This window comes from Urocitellus parryii, chromosome 1 (genome assembly GCF_045843805.1).
Source record: "Urocitellus parryii isolate mUroPar1 chromosome 1, mUroPar1.hap1, whole genome shotgun sequence".
Lineage (NCBI taxonomy): Eukaryota > Metazoa > Chordata > Mammalia > Rodentia > Sciuridae > Urocitellus > Urocitellus parryii.
The window spans coordinates 57,834,595-57,856,885 of NC_135531.1; the positions used below are offsets into that span (position 1 = coordinate 57,834,595).

At 34.5% G+C, this 22,291-nt stretch overlaps 1 protein-coding gene across 2 annotated transcripts in view; it reads left to right on the forward strand.

Annotated features, from left to right (window-relative positions):
* Positions 1-22,258, forward strand: part of Fam169a (family with sequence similarity 169 member A) — a 54,101-nt gene extending 31,843 nt beyond the window's left edge. For both annotated transcript variants that reach the window (XM_026404110.2, XM_077800362.1), the window contains 7 exons: positions 5,220-5,348; positions 5,836-5,948; positions 8,903-8,942; positions 9,429-9,579; positions 13,021-13,177; positions 16,651-16,854; positions 17,582-22,258. In XM_026404110.2, the coding sequence (XP_026259895.2) occupies positions 5,220-5,348; positions 5,836-5,948; positions 8,903-8,942; positions 9,429-9,579; positions 13,021-13,177; positions 16,651-16,854; positions 17,582-18,130 (1,343 nt within the window). In that variant the 3' untranslated portion in view covers positions 18,131-22,258. The remainder of the gene's footprint in view (positions 1-5,219; positions 5,349-5,835; positions 5,949-8,902; positions 8,943-9,428; positions 9,580-13,020; positions 13,178-16,650; positions 16,855-17,581) is intronic.
* The last annotated feature ends 33 nt before the right edge of the window (positions 22,259-22,291 follow it).

Consider the following 22,291-nt stretch of genomic DNA (forward strand, 5'->3'; position numbering starts at 1 on the left):
TAGAGAACTTTTGGTAATATCGCCATTTTGATGATGTTAGTTCTGCCTATCCATGAACAAGGTATATTTTTTTTATCTTCTAAGAACTTCTTCTACTTCTCTTTTTAGGGTTCTATAGTTTTCATTGTATAAATCTTTCACCTCTTTTGTTAGGTTGATTCCCAAGTATTTTATTTTATTTTTTGAGGATATCGTGAATGGAGTGTTTTTCCTCATTTCCGTTTCAGAAGTTTTGTCGCTGATATACAGAAATGCCTTTGATTTATGCGTGTTGATTTTTATATCCTGCCACTTTGTTGAATTCATTTATTAATTCTAGTAGTTTCTTTGTAGACCCTTTTGGGTCTTCTAGGTATAGAGTCTTGTCGACCGCAAATAGTGATAATTTAAGTTCTTCTTTTCCTATTTTTATGCCTTTAATTTCTTTCATGTGTCTAATTGCTCTGGCCAGTGTTTCGAGAACTATATTGAATAGAAGTGGTGATAGAGGGCATCCCTGTCTTGTTCCAGATTTTAGAAGGAATGCCTTTAATTTTTCTCCATTGAGAATGATGCTAGTCTGAGGCTTAGCATAGATAGCTTTTACAAAGTTTTACAAAGTTCCTGTTATCCCTAGTTTTTCTAATGTTTTGAACATAAAGGGATGCTGTACTTTGTCGAACGCTTTTTCTGGGTCTATCGAGATGATCATATGGTTCTTATCTTTAAGTCTATTGATGTGGTGAATAACATTTATTGATTTCCGTATATTGAACCATCCTTGCATCCCAGGGATGAATCCTCTTTGATCATGGTGCACAATTTTTTTGATGTGCCTTTGTATCCGATTTGCCAGAATTTTATTGAGGATTTTTGCATCTAGGTTCATCAGAGATATTGGTCTGTAGTTTTCTTTCTTTGAGGTGTCTTTGTCTGGTTTCAGAATCAGGGTGATGTTGGCTCATAGAATGAATTTGGCAGAGCTCCCTCTTTTTCTATTTCCTGAAATAACTTGAAAAGTATTGGTATTAATTCTTCTTTAAAGGTTTTGTAAAACTCTGCTGTATACTCATCCGGTCCTGGGCTTTTCTTGGTTGGTAGTCTGTTGATTGCTTTTTCTATTTCATCCATTGATATTGGTCTGTTTAAGTTGTGTGTATCCTCCTGACTCAGTCTGGGCAAATCATATGACTTAAGAAATTTATCGATGTCTTCACTATCTTCTATTTTATTGGAATATAGGTTTTCAAAATACTTTCTAATTGTCTTTTGTATTTCTGTAGTGTCTGTTGTGATATTGCCGTTTTCATCCCGTATGCTAGTAATTTGAGTTCTCTCTCTTCTTCTCTTCGTTAGCATGGCTAAAGGTCTGTCAATCTTATTTATTTTTTCGAAGAACCAACTTTTAGTTTTGTTAATTTTTTCAATAGTTTCTTTTGTTTCTATTTCATTGATTTCCGCTCTAATTTTAATTATTTCTTGCCTTCTGCTACATTTGCTTTTGTTTTGTTCTTCCTTTTCTAGGGCTTTGAGATGAAGTGTGAGCTCATTTATTTGTTGTTTTTTCCTTTTTTTGAGGGATGACCTCCAGGCGATGAATTTCCCTCTTAAAACTGCTTTCATTGTGTCCCATAGATTTCGATATGTTGTGTCTGTATTTTCATTTATCTCTAAGAATTTTTTGATTTCCTCCTTTATGTCTTCTATAACCCATTGATCATTCAGTAACATATTGTTCATTTTCCATGTGATGTAGGATTTTTCCTTCCTTCTTTTATCATTGATTTCCAGTTTCATTCCATTATGATCAGATAAAATGCATGGTATTATCTCCACCCCTTTATATTTACTGAGGGTTGCCTTATGGCATAATATATGGTCTGTTTTTGAGAAGGATCCATGTGCTGCTGAGAAAAAAGTATATCCACTTGATGATGGTTGATATATTCTATATATGTCAGTTAAGTCTAGGTTATTGATTGTGATATTGAGTTCTATAGTTTCTTTATTCAACTTTTGTTTGGAGGATCTGTCCAATGGTGAGAGAGGTGTGTTGAAGTCACCCATAATTATTGTGTTGTGGTCTATTTGATTCTTGAACTTGAGGAGAGTTTGTTTTATGAACGTCGCAGCACCATTATTTGGTGCATAAATATTGATAATTGTTATGTCTTGTTGGTGAATGGTTCGTTTTAACAGTATATAGTGTCCTTCCTTATCCCTTTTGATTAACTTAGTCTTGAAGTCGATTTTATTCGATATGATGGCCACCCCTGCTTGCTTACGAGGACCGTGTGTGTGGTATATTTTTTCCCAACCTTTCACCTTCAGCCTGTGTATGTGTTTTCCAATCAGATGTGTCTCCTGGAGTTAGCATATTGTTGGATTTGTTTTTTTAATCCATATTACCATCCTACGTCGCTTTATTGGAGAGTTTAAGCCATTAACGTTTAGAGTTACTATTGATATATGGTTTGTACTTCCAGCCATGTTTGATTATTTATCTCCTTTTTTTTTTTTTAATTTAGTTTGTTTCTCCATGATTAGCTTTCCCCCTGCCCTCTGTCTTTACGGAGGCACTTCCCACTGATGGTTTTGGTTATTGTTTTTCATTTCTTCCTCGTGTAGTGTTTTGCTCAAGATGCTTTGCAATGCTGGTTTTCTGGCTGCAAATTTTTTAGCTTTTGTTTATCATGAAAGATTTTTATTTCGTTGTTGTACCTGAAGCTTAATTTTGCTGGTTACCGAATTCTTGGTTGGCATCCATTGTCTTTCAGTGTTTGAAATACGTTGTTCCAGGATCTTCTCGCTTTCAGTGTCTGTGATGAAAAATCTGTTGTTAACCTTATTGGTTTATCCCTGAATGTAATCTGCCTCCTTTCTCTTGTAGCTTTTAATATTTTCTCTTTGTTCTGTATATTGGATATCTTCATAACAATGTGTCTTGGCATTGGTCTACTGTGATTTTGTGTGCTCGGTGTCCTGTATGCATCTACAATTTGTATATCTGTTTCCTTTTTTATTTCTGGAAAGTTTTGTGTAATTATTTCATTCAGCAGGTGATTCATTCCCTTGGTTTGAATCTCTGTACCTTCTTCTATCCCGATGACTCGGAGGTTTGGTTTTTTTATGTAATCCCATATCTCTTGGATGTTTTTCTTATGATTTTTTACCAGCCTTTCTGAGTTGTCTAGGCTCCTTTCAAGCTGATATATTTTGTCTTCATTATCTGACGTTCTGGCTTCTACTTGCTCCACTCTGTTAGTGATACTCTCAATTGAGTTTTTAATTTGGTTTATTGTTTCCTTCATTTCTAGAATTATTGTTTTATTTTTTATAATGTCTATCTCCTGATAAAGATGATTAACTTTTTTAATCTGTTTATGTAATTCATTTTCAATGTGTTCTTTCACTGTTTGGATTTGCTGTCTTGTATCCTCTTTAAGGTTCCATTCCATCTGTCTAAGGTATTCTTTGAGTTCTTTATATGACCATTTTTCTGCTGTCTCTAGGTCCTCCTGAATATTTAGGCTGTCCTGCATTGTTTGTACTCCTTTTCTTCCTTGCTTTTTCATGCTGCTCATGTTACTTCTTGTTCTGTTTGACTGCTGAGTTACTGTTTACTCCTATAAATTTATTTGATGCTTGGGAGCAAAGATATTAGAAGAGAAGGGAAGAAGTCACTAAAGAGAATGATAGTAGGCAGGTAGAATTCAAGGAAGGGGGAATAAGAAAATTGAAAAGAAAAGACAAAAGAAACAAAAATAGAAAAGAAAGAAAGAAAGAAAAATTTTTTTTTACAAAAATAATAATGATAATAAAAAAGATGAAAGTTAAAATTAAAAAAAATAATAAAATTAAAAAATTAAAACTTAAAAAAAGTTAAAGAACAACAATAACAAAAAAATGAAAATGAAAGAAAATGAAAAAAAATAATAATAAATGCAGTCATAGAGTTTGATTAATTTCTCTTCCAGTAGGTGGAGCTGTGCCCACTGGGCCAAGCTTCTCCTCTCAATAGGTGGGAACCAATCACTGTGCAGCAGCTCTTCCTCCCAGACTGGGCGCGTCTCCAATCCTGAGTGTCTAGGGCCTTCTCTTGTGTTTCCTCAAGGCAGTCCCCGCTCACCTGTGATCCTCACCACAATACTGGCTACACGCCAGGTCTGCTGCTCCCGGGAGCCCTGTTTTCATGAACGACTGGGCACACTCTCCCTGTTTGCCATTCCCTCAGACCCTAGGTTTGTAGAGCTTGGGGCTGAGAACCCCCAGCCAATTTGCTTGCCCTCCGGTAGCCACGCCCCCGGTAGCTGGTGCAAGAGACCTCAGTTGTCAGTACTGGTGGGAGCGGTAGCCGGGAGTTCCGCGCCGCGAGTCCTGCGCCACTCTTGATTCCCTCTGTCTGGGTATCGCGCTCATAGGAGAGCTGGGAGGGGCCCTTAAGGTTTCCCCGCTGTGTGGAGAGAGATGGCTAGGGGATTACACACCTGTCGCGCTGGTTTCAGTGAAGTTATCTCCATCGCCCGTGATGTCAGTTCTCTGCCATGGTGGTATCCCATGCAAATGATGACCATTCGTTCCCTTTGCCGGGTGACCAATGCAACAGGTGGGTCCTGACTGTCTCTCCCAATCCCTGTTTCAAACCTGTGACCACTGCCTATGAAGGCTCCGTTGGCTTTTACCTCTAAGTTCAGAAGGGCCGACCAGTTATTTCAGCGGGATTGTTAGTGCTGAGTCACAAGAAGCAGGCGAACCGGAGCTTGAATGCAGCTGATCCAGGCTCGGTGTGTGTGTTCTGAGGGGCCCAGACTGTTCGCCCCAGATCCACGTCAGCTCAGCATTGCCTAGTGATCCTGAGCAAACAGCATTTAAACAATTTATGGCTCCCTGTGCCCACATAGCTGAAGAGGTCAGAGACTTGATATCTGCATCCCTGCTGCCATGTTGGATCTCTTTAGTGTGTTTTTAAACTTTATATAAATGATACCATTTTGACATGTGCTGATTGTTGTTTTCGATTCATCAGTGTGTTAAAACTTTTGAGATTTTATAGGATTTTTCTGGAGATTTTATAGGATTTCTCTTTATATGAGACTGTTTCATACTTTTCTTGAGTTGCTTTGGTCATGTTTTGATATCAGGGTTATTCTAGCACTGTTTAGCAATCTTATCTTTGATCTTCTGTTTTTCAAAACAATTGATATTTGAGATTTCTAGAAAATTCTAAATATTTTTTTCAGCTTGCAAGCAATACTTTGAAAAATATCCAGGAGACCACGAACTTATTTGGGAAGTAGAGGGTGTTGGACACTGGTACCAGCGAATACCAGTCACCAGAGCATTACAGAGAGAAACACTTAAAATTACAGGTGAGAGTGTTTTCAGCTTGAACACAGTTCAGTTTAAAAAGAAGTGTCTTATAATGGTGGTGTCTTACAGTCCATAGTAATGGTGTGTTACAGGATCTTTCTAGTAACAAACCTTCTTGTCTGAATTTTTATTATACATTGACTTTCAAGTCACCAGTAATGAAGGGACCTAGAAGAGCCCAGCTGAATGTAACAGCCCAGTAGGAATTGATGGGTACAAAAATGAACACAGATTACTGAAACAGCATAGAATAGGCTTCTGGGGGCCAAAGTAGTGTGTCATCACAAGCATCTCTCCCTAGCACCATTAAAACGTAAGGTAACTGAGAGTCATCATTATAATAATTCATTATAAGGTGCTGTAGAGGAAACATTTGCATCTACATTTTTAGTACCTTTCAAGAGTTGTTTATGAAAATCAGTACAAACAGTATTCTATAAAACCAAATATTGATTGGGTTATAATTCAGAAACTTTCTGCACACAGTGGGTTCTCAGAATGAAGCCAAAAGATTTGTGTCTGGAGAATATGGTCTTGCAACTGTTCCAGAGTATGAAGTGGGAACTGAGGAAAATCAATCCAGTGAGATGCAGCTAACTGTAGGTACATTGTATGTTCATTAAAGGAAGTAATAGTGATGTTTCCATTTCTTTAAAGCAGATTAAGTTTACATTTAGTGTGGGTTCCTGTTTTTTTTTTTTTTTTTTTTTTTGATTAAATCTAGGGATGCTTAACCACTGAGCCACATCTCCAGTCCTTTTTAAAAAATATTTTTTATTTAAAGACAGGGTCTCACTGAGTTGCTAAGTGCCTTGCTGAGTTGCTTAGGCTGGCATTGAACTCAAGATCCTCCTATCTCAGCCTCCTGAGCTGCTGGGATTATAGGCGGGTGCGTCCAGCTGTATTTAAGTTTTAAATGTTATAGTTAATTTCTAGAAACTTAGATATTTCATCTTCATTAGTTTTCTTGGCACCTTCTGTGTATTGTTTATTAAGTACTTAATTTGCTTTGAAAAATACTGCTAATCATGTTAATACTAATTTTACAAACTAATTAAAGGAAATCTAGAATAAATAAAAATAATATGGAAGACAATAATAGTACAATCCTGCTCAGTTATAGCACTGTTATAATGTATACTTATTAGTATACATTATCAGCATGTATTTATATATATTTTTATAAATATATTTATTCTCTTAAATAATTCTAGTTGCTTTGTTATATTAATAAAGATAATTAAGGCCCATATTAAAACATGAAATAGCACACTATATTCTTTTATGTAATATAATAGCATTTTTAATTTCCTTAACATAGAACATTTAAGTTTTTAACTTTTTAATTGGTTCAGGAGCAAAAACATTGATACATGAATCTTTGTGCAGATGTAATTATTTCCCTGCACATAGGAATTTCTAGAAGTGGAAATAATAGTAGGTTAACGATTATGTAGTTTTTTTTTTTTTTTTTTGGCAAGTTTGAGGCTATATGTGCTAGGTCTTTGTAGAAGGGATATACTTTACAAATGTTAGGTATGCTGCAAGTAGAACAGGTTTCATTACTGAATTCACAGGACTTAGCAGATTCTTGTCTAGAACTGATGTTTTTGGTACTGCAGAAGAAGTTCTTGTTCTTTTCTGTTATAGTCCAAATTCCTCAGATACACGAAGGTCCATTTAGTATTTGCCAAATATAATAAAATCAAAGAAAGTGGAGTCTTCCTTTTCCATAAATATGTTGAAGGAAATTATTTATTTTAATATTAAGTTAAGCAATTTTAAATGTGTCATTTGAATGAGAATACATTGTAGTGATACTTTGTCTAAGGTTGAAAGCATAAGTTTTCTTTCACGTTAGAAATTCCGATTCTTCATATTAGTTTAAGGCTTAAATAGTTCAAGGAAAATATTTGTATCTCTTTAGCTTTATATTTAAATCTCTTTTTATCAGTAACCACAAGGGGATGTAGTTATTTACTACATGATTTATTCTGTAGGTGATGATGGTGTTTTTATTTGCTTTTCCTTATTTAGATACATAAAATACTAAGTGAATTGCTTGTATATCTTTTCGTATCTTTTATTTATTCATCTTTATCTTTTCTAGTTGAACTACAGACTTTTTGAAGACAAGATTTTTTACCATACCATTTGTCTCAGTTATTCCTTTGTGTTCTATAAACATACTAATTATCTTTAGACACAAATAATTTTACATATTTGTGCGGTACAGTGTGTATACATGTATACAATGTGTCATGATCAAATTATATCCATATGCATCACTTTAGTCATGTGTCCTTTCTATGTGTTGGTAACATTCAGATTCCTTTCATCTAGCTATTTTGACACATATTATTAATTACTGTCAACCATAGTTTAAATAGAGCTTCTGAAGTCTGCATACCTCCTATATGGTAGGATTTCAATAAGTGTGACATGGACGAATGAATGGATGGTGGTTAATAATGGAGTAGGTGTAGTTGGGCATACAAAGATATGGTTCTTGTATACATGGGAAATAATAATCCATTGTTGGAAACAGGTAAGTAAACAAATATACTACAGGACAAAAATTGTCTTAATTATTTGAGCAAGTGATTAGAGGTATATATCAGGGGAAGACTTTAAAAGAACATATGGGAGTTCAGTGCTAAAAGTTCTTATGGCATTTTGGAAGATATCATGTAAAAAAAAGAAACCACATAGATGTGAAAGTAAATGGCATGTTTAATATAAAAGAGATGTTTGTTACTGAAAAGTCTGCAAGTTTGTATTCTGTGCAGTGACAAAGCATTAAAGTTTTAAAATTACTATTTTAAGCAAAGCTGTGACATAGTTTGTAATTTGGGACCATCATTCTGTCATTGTGGTAAAACAATTAGAATATTATTAGAACAAGGTATACCAGTGAGGAGGCTGTTGGAATAGTTCACATTAAAGATAATTAAGGCCCATATTAAAATAATGGACAGGGTAGTTCTGAGATATTCAGCCACAATTGACAGGCTTTGTGAATGACTGATTGATTGATTGATTGAATGAGGGATAGGAAGAAGGTAGTCCTGCTTCATAGGTTTCTGGCTACAATGATTGAATTGCTATTACCATTAGCCTCCATAGGGAGTAATGTTGGGAAAAGATAAGGTTCATTTTGGGATAGACTGTATGTGAAATTGGATGGGCTGTCAACACAGGAGATAATTCCTTTGGAAATAGAGTTTTGGAAATCAGGGTAGAAGATGGGGAGCCTACGTTGTATATTTAGATTCATTAGCAAATAAATATTAAGATAAAGATAGGTAAAAAAGTGAGGTGGCTGAGGACATAATACTGGGAAACTCCACCTATAACTTATTAGATACTTAGGTTCTTAGGTTCATAATAAACTGAGGCTATAACATAACATTTTCACTTTCAAAGTAACTTTAATGAAAAGTGCTAGTTAAAAAAGTTAAATTTTTTTTTTCTTTCAAACTGAATGAAAATAAATCCATAGGGAGAAGAAATAATTTCAAATGTTAGATTTTAATCTATATCTCTATTTTAGATTGATTCTCTAAAGGAGACCTTTGCAAGCACGTCTGAAGGTAGGAAATTCATCTGATTCATCATAAGTGTTTGCGATAGTGAGGATCAGGCATGTGTGGGACTAGAAGTGAAGACTTACACAGCTCTAAGATCCACATCTGGGTCCTGAAGCCATTGCTGCCCCCGGTTTTGCTGTGTATGAGTACTGAGGATGCTGTTACACCTCTCTCTTCCTTTTTTTCTTACCTGTGAAATAGGGACTGTAATGTATGACAGTATCTCCCAAAATCATTTGGAGAGTATGTAAGAGAATATGCAAAAATTGCTTTCAAAAGTGAGGGTAATGTGAAAATGTGAAGAATAAATATTCACTAAGTTATTTTAGATAAAAACACCTTGTTTTCTTAGCTTTGTTAGGAAAGGGTAAACTTGTGCAGCAGTGGGGATGTATGTAAACTATCATAGTTCTTAAACTTTTGTGTATTTTAATAGATAATCCTTCTGCACAGCCCCAGTTGAGTACAGTTTTCCTATTTTTAACTCAGGTCATGAAAAAACACCTGTTTCTACTCGTACTCGAAGCAGTCATCTAAAGCGGCCAAAGATTGGAAAGCGGTTTCAGGATTCTGACTTTAGTGGTTCTCAAGGGGAAGATGAAAAAACTGCCCAGACCTCACTGACAGCTTCAGTAAATAAGTAAAGAACTGTTTATTTTACTTCCATTATTATTATTTTATTTTTCCCTTTTACTTCAGGTGGGGACTATTTCATTGTGAGCAAATGCCTTTGGTGTGGGAGTTTATCTTTGGATTCTTCTTCAGGATTATTGATTATGCTTCCCAGAGGTGTTTCCTTGACAGTGTGATAAGAACAATTGCTAGTAACAGAGAATAAACTCTATTGAATAATCTTTCATGTATGAAAATAAAGAATATTTTAATCATTATATTATCCCAGCTGTCATTATCACCATTTTGAATTCAGTGGTGTAGTTTTTAGTAATGACTGAAGCTTAGTCAACTTTTAAAAACCCTCAATTTTCTTTTTTCAGGGGGTGGGGGTGCGGAGGGTACTAAGTGTTGAACTCAAGGGCACTCAACCACTGAACCACATCCCCAGCCTTATTTTGTGTTTTTATTTAGAGACAGGGTCTCACTGAGTTGCTTAGTGCCTCACAGTTGCTGAGGCTAGCTTTGAACTCATGATCCTCCTGTCTCAGACTCCTGAGCTACTGGGATTACAGGCATGCCTGGCTAAAGCCCCTTAATTTTACTTTATAATTCATCCATTTTATTGGGCTATTGGATATAATTTCTAAGTGATAACCATAAATAATGCAGTCAGTTCTTCACAAACTTAGTAGTCAACTGAATCAACAGAACACTTTGGTGGAAATGCTATTCTCTGCTTTCCTTGTGTCTTAATAAGATTTTAAATTTTATAATAAAATTAGACTTCAGGTTGAATAGATCTATCAACCATTCTGGAGTCAACCATTTAGTTATTTCATAGCTTTGTTCTTTTTGCTGTCAGATTGTTTTGTTAGATAGAGGATTCTGTAGTTGTGTTAATTTCATTATGTAAAGAATTGGAAATTTTCGTAATTAAGTATTTAAAGGTGTTATTTTAGTAAGGAAATCTACAATGTTAAAAGCAATATTTAAATCTAGTAATTAGTGAAAAGAATAAGACTTTAGACAACCCCAGTGTTTTGTCACTGAGCAGTGTTTTGATGTAGTACCCTTTTAGAAGGGAATATAATAGTGCATTTTAAATTGAATATCAATTATTGTGTAATTTGTTTGCTTTTCATAAACAGAACAATAACAGTAAGAATAAACACTCAGATGCTACTTTAGGCATAGTGAGGAGTACAACATCATGTTTGCCCTTGAAGAATTTACTGCCTCTTGGTAAAGACAGACATGTACATAGCTAGGAGCACTACAGGCTGGATTGTGATAGAGCAATAATAAAACTGAAGAACGCAGGGGATGCAGAGAAAAAAGGGAGTATGTTCAGTTGAGGGAATGAAGAGATTTGGTGTTTGAAGTGAGGGTTTCAAAGATAAAAAGTCAATCAGCAAAGTTGGGAAAGAAGACTTTCTAATCTAAAAGTTCACCAACCATGATCTGCAAGCCAAATTGCCACTGGATTTTTAATTTTTAATTATTTATTTATTTTTAAACTACTGTAATTTTCTTTCATTGCTGGGAATCAAACCCAGGACTTTGCACATGCTAGGCAAGTGCTTTACTGCTAAGTTATACCCCCCAGCTCTGCCACCTGTTTTTGTCCTATTGTGTTTTTGTAAATTTTTTATTGTAAGATATCCATGCTCATTAGGTTTATGCGTCTTTTATTTTGATTGTTTTTTGGATTACGATTGCAGAGCTGAGAAATTGGAACAGAGACCATATGGCTCACAAAGATTAAGGGAAAAGTTACTGATCCCCTGATACAGACCAGTGCTGTCCAATAGAACTTTCTGCAACGGGTGGTGATGTTCTCTAGGTAGTGTACCACGAAGTGTGGTTAGTGCAACTGAAGAATTGGATTTTTAAATTTCATTTAATATTAATTAATTTAAATTTAAAAATAGTGACTTGTCTTAGGCTACTGTACTAGTACAGATCCAGACTAAATGCACAAAATTAGGAGCACTGTTGAGTAGGATAACTGATACATAAGGTGAATGATAGCATCTGTTTAGTAGGAAATAAAAAATAATGCTCTGTTAACCTTAGGCCTTGAGAGGAGGGGATACACTTTATTCAAAGAGCTTGTAAAGAGTCCTCCAAGTTTTGCTTTCCCTTTTTCTTTTTTTTTGTAATAGAGATTGAACCCTGGGTCACTTAACCACTGAATCATATCCCCAGCCCTTTTTAAAATATTTTATTTAGAGATAGGGTCTTGCTGATTTGCTGAGAGTGGCTTTGAACTCAAGATCCTCCTGCCTCAGCCTCCCAAACTGCCAGGATTACAGGCCTGTGTCCCCAAGTCCAGCTACGCTTCAAGTTTTCTAACCTGGTCTGTCACAAGTAAAAATAGGTATATTAGAAAGACAACTATGAGAGCTTTGATGAAGAATGCTGCAGGTCCAAAGTTGAGTTGAGAAGTTACAGTGATCAACAGAGAATTGGGGATTGAAGCAGAGCCTTGAAAATGGCAATAGAAAGTGATATTCTGGAAAATCATTTTGGAGTTAGTATTAAACCATTATAACTTTTTATCCATGCTGATATGTTTGAGTATGACAGGGATGTTATTAATAATTGGGCTTGGGTTGTTGGTCAGTGGAGCATTTGTTAAGCATGCAGGAGGCTCTGGGTTAGATCCCCATCACCACAAAAATATATAATAATAATGCCAGTATCCATAATTTTGGACTGTGCAGATAAACTTGGGATACATGTTCATTCTAATAGAAGGAAGAGCTGATAATATACAGGTAGAATAAAAAATAGGTCTAATTCACATGATTGAGAAGAACAATAATGTGGGAAAGAGAACAAATTTATGAGAAAATGAAGAGATTAGTTTTCTCCCTGCAAGTTTTTCCATTTGTTGGTTGGAGGATACTGTTTGAATTTCTGAAATGTTACTTTGTTAAGAAAGGATTCCTGGGGGTCCCAGTGGCTCAGGAGGCTGGGACAGGAGGATCAGGAGTTCAAAGCCAGCTTTAGCAATGGCAAAGCCAGCTTCAGCAACTGCGAGGCACTAAGCAACACAAGAGACCCTGTTTCTAAATAAAATACAAAATAAGACTGAGGATGTGGCTCAGTGGTTGAGTGCCCCTGAGTTCAATCCGCAGTATCTCCCCGCCCCACACACCAAAAAAGAGAAAGGATTCCTGAAGTTTTTTGGGAGAGGGGGCGGTACTAGGGATTGAACTCAGGGGTACGCACCCACTGAGCCATATCCACAGCCCTATTTTGTATTTTATTTAGAGACAGGGTCTCACTGAGTTGCTTAGTGCCTCCCGTTGCTGAGGCTGGCTTTGAACTCGTGATCTTCCTGTCTCAGCCTCCCAAGCTGCTGGGATTAGAGGCATGCACCACCATGCCCAGCAGATTCCTGAAATTTTATACTGATCCTTAAGAGAACAAGGAAGAATGGTTTTCTTTTGTGTTCTAGATTAGAGTCTACTACACGCCCCTCCGAGAGCTCAGAAGAATTCCTGGAAGAAGAACCTGAGCAGAGAGTGAGTGAATTTGAGGATGAAAGTCATGATAAAGATACGCGTCCTGCACCTGAAACCCAGCTACGAATAGAAAAGCAAGATGGTGAAAAGGTATGAGGTCACTTGTGAAATAAGATGAATGAACGTAAAGTAAGATTTTCTTAATCATGTATTGGTAGAATAATATAATGATATATTTTAAATAAGTTACGGTTAGTGTTAAGAAGCAGATAATAAATAAGGGCACCCAGGTGCTACACTTGGGAGAGAGAATAAAGTTACAAGAGTAATTTATTTCAAGCTGAGTTAATAGAAATTTGAGTTGTATCACATATGTAGGAATAATCAAGTACTAAGATGCTTCAGTGTACTTCAAAGAAAGGAAGGAAGGGCTTGGGATGTAGCTCAGTGGTAGAATGCCTGTGGGCTCAATCCTCAGTACTACAATAAATAAATAGATAATAATATGTAAATTGATTTGTGGAATTAAATACACTGAAGAAGTACACAATTGATGTGACCTTACAGACCAGTTAGAATGCTTTTAGGTCCAAAATGCTCTTAGTTGCATCCCTATTTTGGATAGAAGTATAGGAATCAGTTATCCAAAATAAAAAAAAATATTTAACCATGATTGATCTTACAGATTCCTATAAAAATAACCTTTCCCCCCCCAAAACTGGAGAAAACAGGCAAAGCCTTTATAACTAGTTTAACTATTTATCTGCTTGATTTCTGTTGTTCTTCAAATATTCTTATCCTCTTTTTTCCTCCTGTTTCTGTTCTCTTCTTTTTCCAATAGCTTCAATCCTTTCCTCTAGATTTCTTATTTCATATATATTGGAGTTTCTCAAAAAAAATCTTTTAAATTGTTTTCCAAATCTGTATATCAGGTGAATAACTACATAACTGATTTTATTTTATTTTTTTAAGATATTGCATCTACCTATAACTCTTATTTTTTTTTAAAGAGAGAGAGAAATTTTAAATATTTATTTATTTGTTTATTTTTTTAGTTTTTGGCGGACACAACATCTTTGTATGTGGTGCTGAGGATCAAACCCAGGCTGCACGCATGCCAGGCGAGCACGCTACCGCTTGAGCCACATCCCCAGCCTTATTTTATTTTTTTAAGACACACCAATTTAGCTACTACTTCTTCATAAAACTGTATTTTGTTCATTTATTTATTTTCAAAACTATTTTTAAATAGCATTTTTATTATATGAAATTGAGAAAATAAATAAAAATAATATGGAAAAATAAAGAAAAGCACTTTTGAAAAACCCAAGATTTGTATGCATCTAAATGATGATAGAAATAGATATTTTGTTTTCTTCTCCTCCTTTAAACTCTAGAATAAACTGTTGTATCTACAATCTACTGTACCTCATATAACCTGCTTCATTCACTCAGCAAGACATTGTCATCAGTGACAACTTCCTTTTTAATGCAGATGGCTTCCCTTACCTGGATTAACTACTTTCCCCACCTAGAAGTTCTCTGGTTCCCTGTCTTTATAACACTCATTTTTTTTTTTAATCTCTGCAGTTTTTTTTTGTAGTTAGTATGTATGTGTGTATGTATGTATGAATGACTCCTTTTTACTTTGGTCCTTATTATGGACATTCTAGAAAACTCAGAAAGATTTAGAAAACTTTATGGTTCATGGTCTCTCTTTTGAAAGTACATTCAATCTAATGACTTAAACTGTTATCTCTATGGGGATGGTCAGTAACTCTATATTTTTAATATTTATTCAGATTCTGGTCCCATAATGCCACTTGCCTACTGAATATTTTTATTTAGACAGATATCTTCTGTCAAATTAAACTCAAATCTCTCTCTCTCTTTTTTTTTTCTTTTTTTTTTTTTGTAGGAGGGGATATTAGAGGTTTTGCCCAGAGGTGCTTTACTACTGAGCTACATCCCAGCCCTTTTTATTTTTTATTTTGAGACAGGGTATCTTTAAGTTGTTCAGGTCCTCAGTAAATTGCTGAGGCTGGCTCCAATTTGCTATCCTGCTTTCGCCCCGTGTAGCTTGGCTTATGGGTATGTGCCACTGCACCAAGCTCTAGTCCTTTTTTTTTTTTTTTTTTTTTAATTATTATTTCTGTATTGAACCTGGTTTTCCTCATTTTTATCTTTCATTCTGTTTTCAAACTTAAAACTTAATGGACTGGCCTTTTCATTTCTCACTTTCAGTTACCACAGTTTATTTTTTTAAGCATTTGATTTATCTAATTTTCTTCCTTTTAACATTCTCCCACTCTGGTTGGTCCTTTTATTAGTTTATTGTAATTACCTTATGTGTGCATCTGATTCTGTGTACCACCTGGTATAATAATAAAATATATATTAATTATAGAAAAACTTTCACTTTAAGCTGGTCACGGTGTTGCCTGCCTATATAATCCCAGCTGCTCAGGAGGCTGAGGCAGAAGGATCATGAGTTCACAGCCAGCCTCAGCAATTTATCGAGGCCCTAATAAACTCAGTGAGACTCTGTCTCTAAATAAATATTTGAAAAAACGGGCTGGGGATGTGGCTTAGTGTTTAAGTGCCCCTGTTAAATCCCTGTTACCTGGTAGTAAAAAGAAAGAAAAGAAAACTTTAGAAAAAAATTTTTTTAAAATATTTTTTTAGTTGTCAATGGACCTTTATTTTTATTTATCTATATGTGGTGCTGAAGAGTGAACCCAGTGCCTCATACCTGCTAGGCAAGCACTCTGCCACTGAGCTGTAACTTCAGTCTTAGAAAAAAAATTTTTATAGAAAAGATAAGTCTCTGATTTCAACTTCTCTTTAGAGAACTTTCCTTAATATGCTTTCAGAAATCTTGTATTCTATTTCTGAATACTCAAATGTATTTGTTTTCTAATTTTTAATATGGTAATAAAATTTCTTCTAATTATTAGACTTGTCACTAGAATTAATTTGAAATATTTATCATTAAATAGAAATAAACTGATAAACACTGGAAGAAGAATTTCAGAAATTGGAGGATTTGTATTATCAGATCACCTTCCCATATTTTAATGTGATGCAAGGAGCCAGATTGTTCAGAAATGATCCTGGGTTGACTAACAATGAGCTGAGAATGGGGTTCTCTTTTTTTCCCCAGTAAGAAGCAGCACCCAAACTCCACTTTCCAGGAGACTTTCACTGGCAAGATAAAATAATTTCCAACAGGTCCCAAAGATTCCAGGTGATGAACCTTAAAAAGTCTAGGCTCCCTCTGGTGCCTTTTTACTGAAAAAGTTCCTCTCATGATTGTCAGGCAAGAAAGAAGGGCAGGAAAGTTCAGGGTCTTTTCACCAAATTTTAGACCCATACTCCTGCCCCATCTCCATTAGATCACTGGGAGTATGAGCTATTTATGGGTTCTTTATTGACCTTTCCTCATTAGTTTCCCTTTTCCTCCAGTAAGACTATTACTGAAAGAGGGTCAAATAATAGTTCTGATACCATATAATATTTTAACTCCATCATTGAGTCCTGAAGGATGATAGGAACTGAGAAGGGATGAATGTTGCATACCAAAAAGTTTGTTATAAGGTCTCTGCTTTTCCCTCCTGCTGTAGGACTCTGAATTAGAGCCTATGAATGGTGAGATAATGGATGATACTCTTAAGACTTCACTTACAACAGAAGAAGAGGACTCCATTAGTGAAGGTTTAGAAGAAGAATTAAAAGCACAGTCTTGTAATTCCAGTGAAGACACTGTAAATCTCGTTCCACTGGTTGTAGAATCCTCAAAACCTCCTGAGGCTGTTGCACCAGATAAGGTAAGACAGAAATAACCCCATTTTTTTTGTTTAAATCATTTAAAGTGTGCTATTGTAAATACCATTGAGGATAGAGGGGATTGCATACTATATTTTCCTCCAGCTTAACTTGTACAGTATCTGCCTTCTGATTTCAATCCCTAGCAACTGCCCCCGGCCCAAAAGGCATATCTGCTTTATGATAATGAAATGAATTTTTACTTTATTTACTTAGGGAATGCTTAGAAAAGTGGATAAACATGATTTACCAAATGTCAAGTATCCCACCTGCTTTCATAGTCTATGACCAATATAATTTTAATTAATGAGGCAGAATAGATTAGTGGGAAAAAAACCATGGTGTAGTATTTGAAAAGAAATTTCTTTTACTTTTAAATATTCTAACTTAAGGCTAAAATATTATATTACACTGATTTACTAGTCTGTCAACCTAATTGCTGAATAAAAATAAAGATATTAAAAAAACTTTTAAAAGTCCTAAATACTCTTTGAGGTAAAATAATTATTATATCTAATAGTGTATTAAAATTACTATGAAACAATTTTTGAATAAATTGTATTTGGAATATGCAGATGATTAACAAAAATAATGTATACTGAATTCTTTTAAGTTGTAGTTCATTACAGATTAATGTGAAAATAACTCATTTTAGAACTATATTGCAAAAGATTTGCAACTATATTGAACTATATTACAAAACACAAAAACCAAATTTTGTGTTTTCAGACTCCACATATAACTGATACAGAAATGTTGATAGACCAAGGCCCATCTGATGACAAAGGGCACACCGAAGAGAAACTGTCTCCAGTTTCAAGAAAGAAAGCACATTTTGGAAGTTCAGACAAGGTTGACAGTATCTCAAATGAAGACCGATCTGACAGTGGTTTTCCAAACTCCGTGATAGCTGAATTTTCTGAAGAACCGGTATCTGAGAATTTATCACCCAACACTACTTCCTCACTTGAAGATCAGGGTGAGGAGGGGGTGCCTGAGTCCCAGGAAACATCTACTGCTCTTTCTCAGAGTTCTTTGATAGAGGTTGAACTTGAGGATGTGCCATTTTCACAGAATGCAGGACAGAAGAACCAGTCAGAGGAGCAGTCTGAAGCATCTTCTGAGCAACTGGATCAGTTTACACAATCAGCAGAAAAAGCTGTGGATAGCAGCTCAGAGGAGATAGAAGTGGAAGTGCCTGTAGTAGATAGGCGGAATTTAAGAAGAAAGGCCAAAGGGCATAAAGGACCTGGTAAGAAGAAAGCCAAGCTGACCTGAATAAAGAAGAAATGTGTATGATAAATCCTCTTTGTAACATAATTGTTGTTTTTAAAACAGTGATTAATAAACAGCATGGGGCACAGGACAAAAATTTCTAAAATTTCAATTTGAACTGGAATTTATGATGCAGTTTTTCTCTCCCTTTAGGACCTGTGGTTCAACATTCTTTTTAATTTTTCAGAATATTTTGTGTAAATAGAATTTTTTATTTTTATTAACCATATTTCAATTTTGGGAAACCAGATCATATTATATTTTTCTTTAGCAGGTGGGATACTTGACCATAAATATTTCAAAAAATATAAATTTAAAAAGTGAATAGTCGGCTTTCCATTACTTGTAAGGATCACAGAAATCTTTTATACTAAGGGTTTTAATAGTAAAACTTGGTGAAGGGTCTAGAAGTTTTATCTTGGATATCAAAACTAATTCCCATTTTTTAAAAAGTTGGCACACCTAAACAAAATGGCAGTAAATTAGAGTAAGTAAAACCTTAAGTAAATTACAGCCCAGAAATAGAAACTTATGTCACAGGTTTATCAAGATATTTTGGTTCTGTCCTTTTAATCTTAGTTGGGATGCAGTTTCTTCCTTTGACTTCAATGTTTGCAGAAAGCTACATACAAAATATACTTTTGACTCTGATAGTAATAGAATTGCTAGGGATTTAACTAGCATGTGGGGAAATTTTTAAAATTCCATTTGAAGTAGTAGTTTGTTGTAATTTTTGTATTACCTTTAATCAGGGAAACATCCTAACTATAGAATTTAGGGATACAGTTTAATTTGGGCCATCTAGTCTTTATTTTTTAGTTGTAGATGGACACAATATCATTTTTATGTGGTGCTGAGGACCGAACCCAGGGCCTCGCACGTGCTAGGTGAGTGCTCTATCGCTGAGCCAAAACCCCAGCCCCTATCTAGGCTTAATCTAAGATAAATGACCAAAAACTATACGTTTGTTCCTACCCAATTAATAGCTATACTTCAGAAGATCCTTTTCTGAGCTTTATCCTTAATTCAGTTACCCTATTTTTCCATCAGCTTTCATCTGGTCCTCTCATTGTGATTCTTCAGTCAAAAGATCTGCCTGCCTGTCAGTTTATGCCCTTGGTATCCATTTTTGTGTAGAATTGGAATTGTACCCACAATCTCAGGCCTAGATGGCAGAAGAAAAGCTGCCTTGGGAGCTGTAGGTACAATAGTTTAAATCAAATTGAAGGGTTCAGTTGTCCCTTTGGTCTTGCTCACTTTTAGATTTGTTCTGAGTATTGGTTGCAAGATAGCTTCTGTATGTACTTTGTGGTGCCACAGCAAAGTCATTTATTTGCTTAAAAAAATTTGGAGGGAAAAAAAATCCCTAAACTTAAGTTTTTGTATGGCAATTTGTTTTAAAATAAACAAAATAGTTACTCTTAGAATTGAAAGAGAATCTCAAAATAGATCCCACTCTTTGAAAGTATTATGTGAACTTCAATTTGCACTTTATGTTGAGAATGTTTTGAGATCCTTTCAGTTTGTTCTTGAGAGTTTGTTGATTCCTGTGTGAAACATGTTATGACTTTCTGTCATGATTTGAGGTGCTATGGATTTATGTTGAAAGTTTATTCAGAATAGTCTTAATCAGGTGGTCTGATGATGTCATGTCATTAAATTTTATTTTGGAATATTGATATTTTAGATCAATTAGTTAAATTCTTAAGCAGGCAAAACAGTAAGCCCTTCCTATTCACATAAGATCTTGAACACTTGTGTTCTCTATTTTCTTTAATTATTGGTCAAAGGAAATTAGATAATTTTATTGTAAGTGAAAATGAAAGTACTTTGGTCATTTGTTTTCTCAGCATATAAGTGTGACTAATGCTAGTGAACCTATCCAATATTCATGCTATTTTACAGTTTAAGAAACTTGTTAATATCATAAGTAGGAAGGTAACTTAGATCCTGTTAAGATCCAGAAAATTCATAGTTTCCATCTTTCATTTCTTAAAATAGACTTAAACTTTTAGATAATTTACTGATTTACTAATTTTTTTTTGCTCATTGCTGTCTTTACTTTCTTTAAAACTGGTATAGTTTTAAAAGAAGATTGTACTCACAACTCTTGGTGTGTGAAGTCTCTTATTCATGTATGATCACTGGGGACTAACAGTGTAAACTTAACACTTGTTCAAATCTTTGCTCAGCACATGAGAAAATGTTATTATATCTATGATAGTTAGAAAATGTTATTTTTGGGTTATAGATCATAGAGCAAAAAGTTAGATCACATGGAGAAACCTAACTTTTCTTGTTTAGTAATTTATGTTGATATATACAGTTTATAACAATTTATCCTGAATAGAGATTCTAAATAAACTTAATCAGATACTTGTAGTTTTTGCAACACATTAGAAAAACTTTCAGAATTACAGTAGACTGTAATGTGATTTCAACCAGCTAGTCTAGTTGTTGAGTGTTCAGTCACATTCTACATAGTCCTTTGTGAACTGCTATTTTCTATTCAGATGTCTGCCAAGAAAGGAATTGACTTTTGTGTATATACGTATATATTTCCTTGTGTAATATAAAGCAGATGGTTATTAGCAAAATTTTAGTTCTTTCAAGTATAAATTCAATTGCTAGACCTCACAGAAATTAGTATATTTAAAAATTAACAAAGCTCCTCTACAACTTTTAAAGGTGAGAGGCTCTATTACGATTTTTTTATAAAATCAAACAGCATGACTTAAAATGTGTTTATATTCATGGTGTTTCCATACAGCTCAGAGATGGTAAAGATAACATCTAGTTATTAATGGTTTGCTTTTAGCAGATTACTGTATCACTATTTAAAATGGTTTTAGTGACTTTATAAAGTGTCTTGAAGGTTTATGATTGAGTCTTTACCTAATATCTAAATTATCTGCTCTTATGTTCCACTTTATCCTTGGGGGTTATCTTCTAAGGTTAGGTCACACCAGCAAACTGCAAGATTTTAATGTAAATAAAGAATTTATACTGACACTACTCATCTGTGTAACAATATTTTAGAAACAAATTTCTGCCTTGTATGTCCACTAGTAGCAACATGGTGTTTCAGGTGTGATCCAGTCTTTTCACAGGTGATTTATTACAAATGTTATGCTTGTTTTCATACTGAGTGTCAAACCTCCTTTTCACAAGATAATTTGTTTCTTTAATTTGGGTCTAAAAATTGAGCAAATGTCCTTTCTGTAGTATTCAGTTATTACCTAAAGTTAATTTTTTCCCACTTCTAGAACTTAATTCACACATTACCCATTTTTATTAGTGGCAAAATCATTTGTTAAATTCTAATTTAATAAGGGTTCAGCTTCTGTCAAATGATTCTATTGTACTGAAACATCATTTACATGGAACTAGCCTTCCTTTTCCTATGTGTTCTAGAACTTCGATTATGTTTATAGAACTTAGGAAAAATGAAACATTATTCAGAATAGCAAGTCTTACAGAATACTTGTTTTTTTTTTTAAAGGTTTGAAAATAGTTATTAATATATTTTTGTGATTGTTTTCTGGTCTGTTTTAAAATTCTTTCACTTTACCCTACTTTCATTCATGAAAATGTGTTTAGATACTGAATTTGTTAGATATTCAGTTATTTTGTTAAAGAAATAATCACTATTGGCTGTACTTTGCAGACTTAAAAATAAAATAGAATTTAAAATGTTGTGGTGATTAATGTAGTATATAGATACCCTAAAGCTTAGAGTCATGACCATGTAATTCAAACCACGGAATTGAATTAGAACCCTAAAACATGACCTTTTTATTTACATTAACCAATTAATTACAAATAATTTTCTCTTTAGGGCATTAATGAAAACTAAGTGGAATTATCCAAAATTTTTAGTACCATTCTGAAAGCACAAGTATATATATAGAATATAGAAAATGCTAACATAAAAAAGTACATTAATTTACTTACTGAACAAGATCACTGATGAAAAGATGTATCTAAGAGGTCTGATTTTTTTCTACATTGTATAGCCTGCTTTTCTCTTAGATATTTTTTCAGTTATACTGGTGGTTTTTTCAGAAGTGACAGATCTGCATTGTTGAATATCCACTCTTTAATGCAGATACTGGTATTTATGGGTTTGCTTTTTCAATTGTTGAATCTTAAAAACATGTAAAC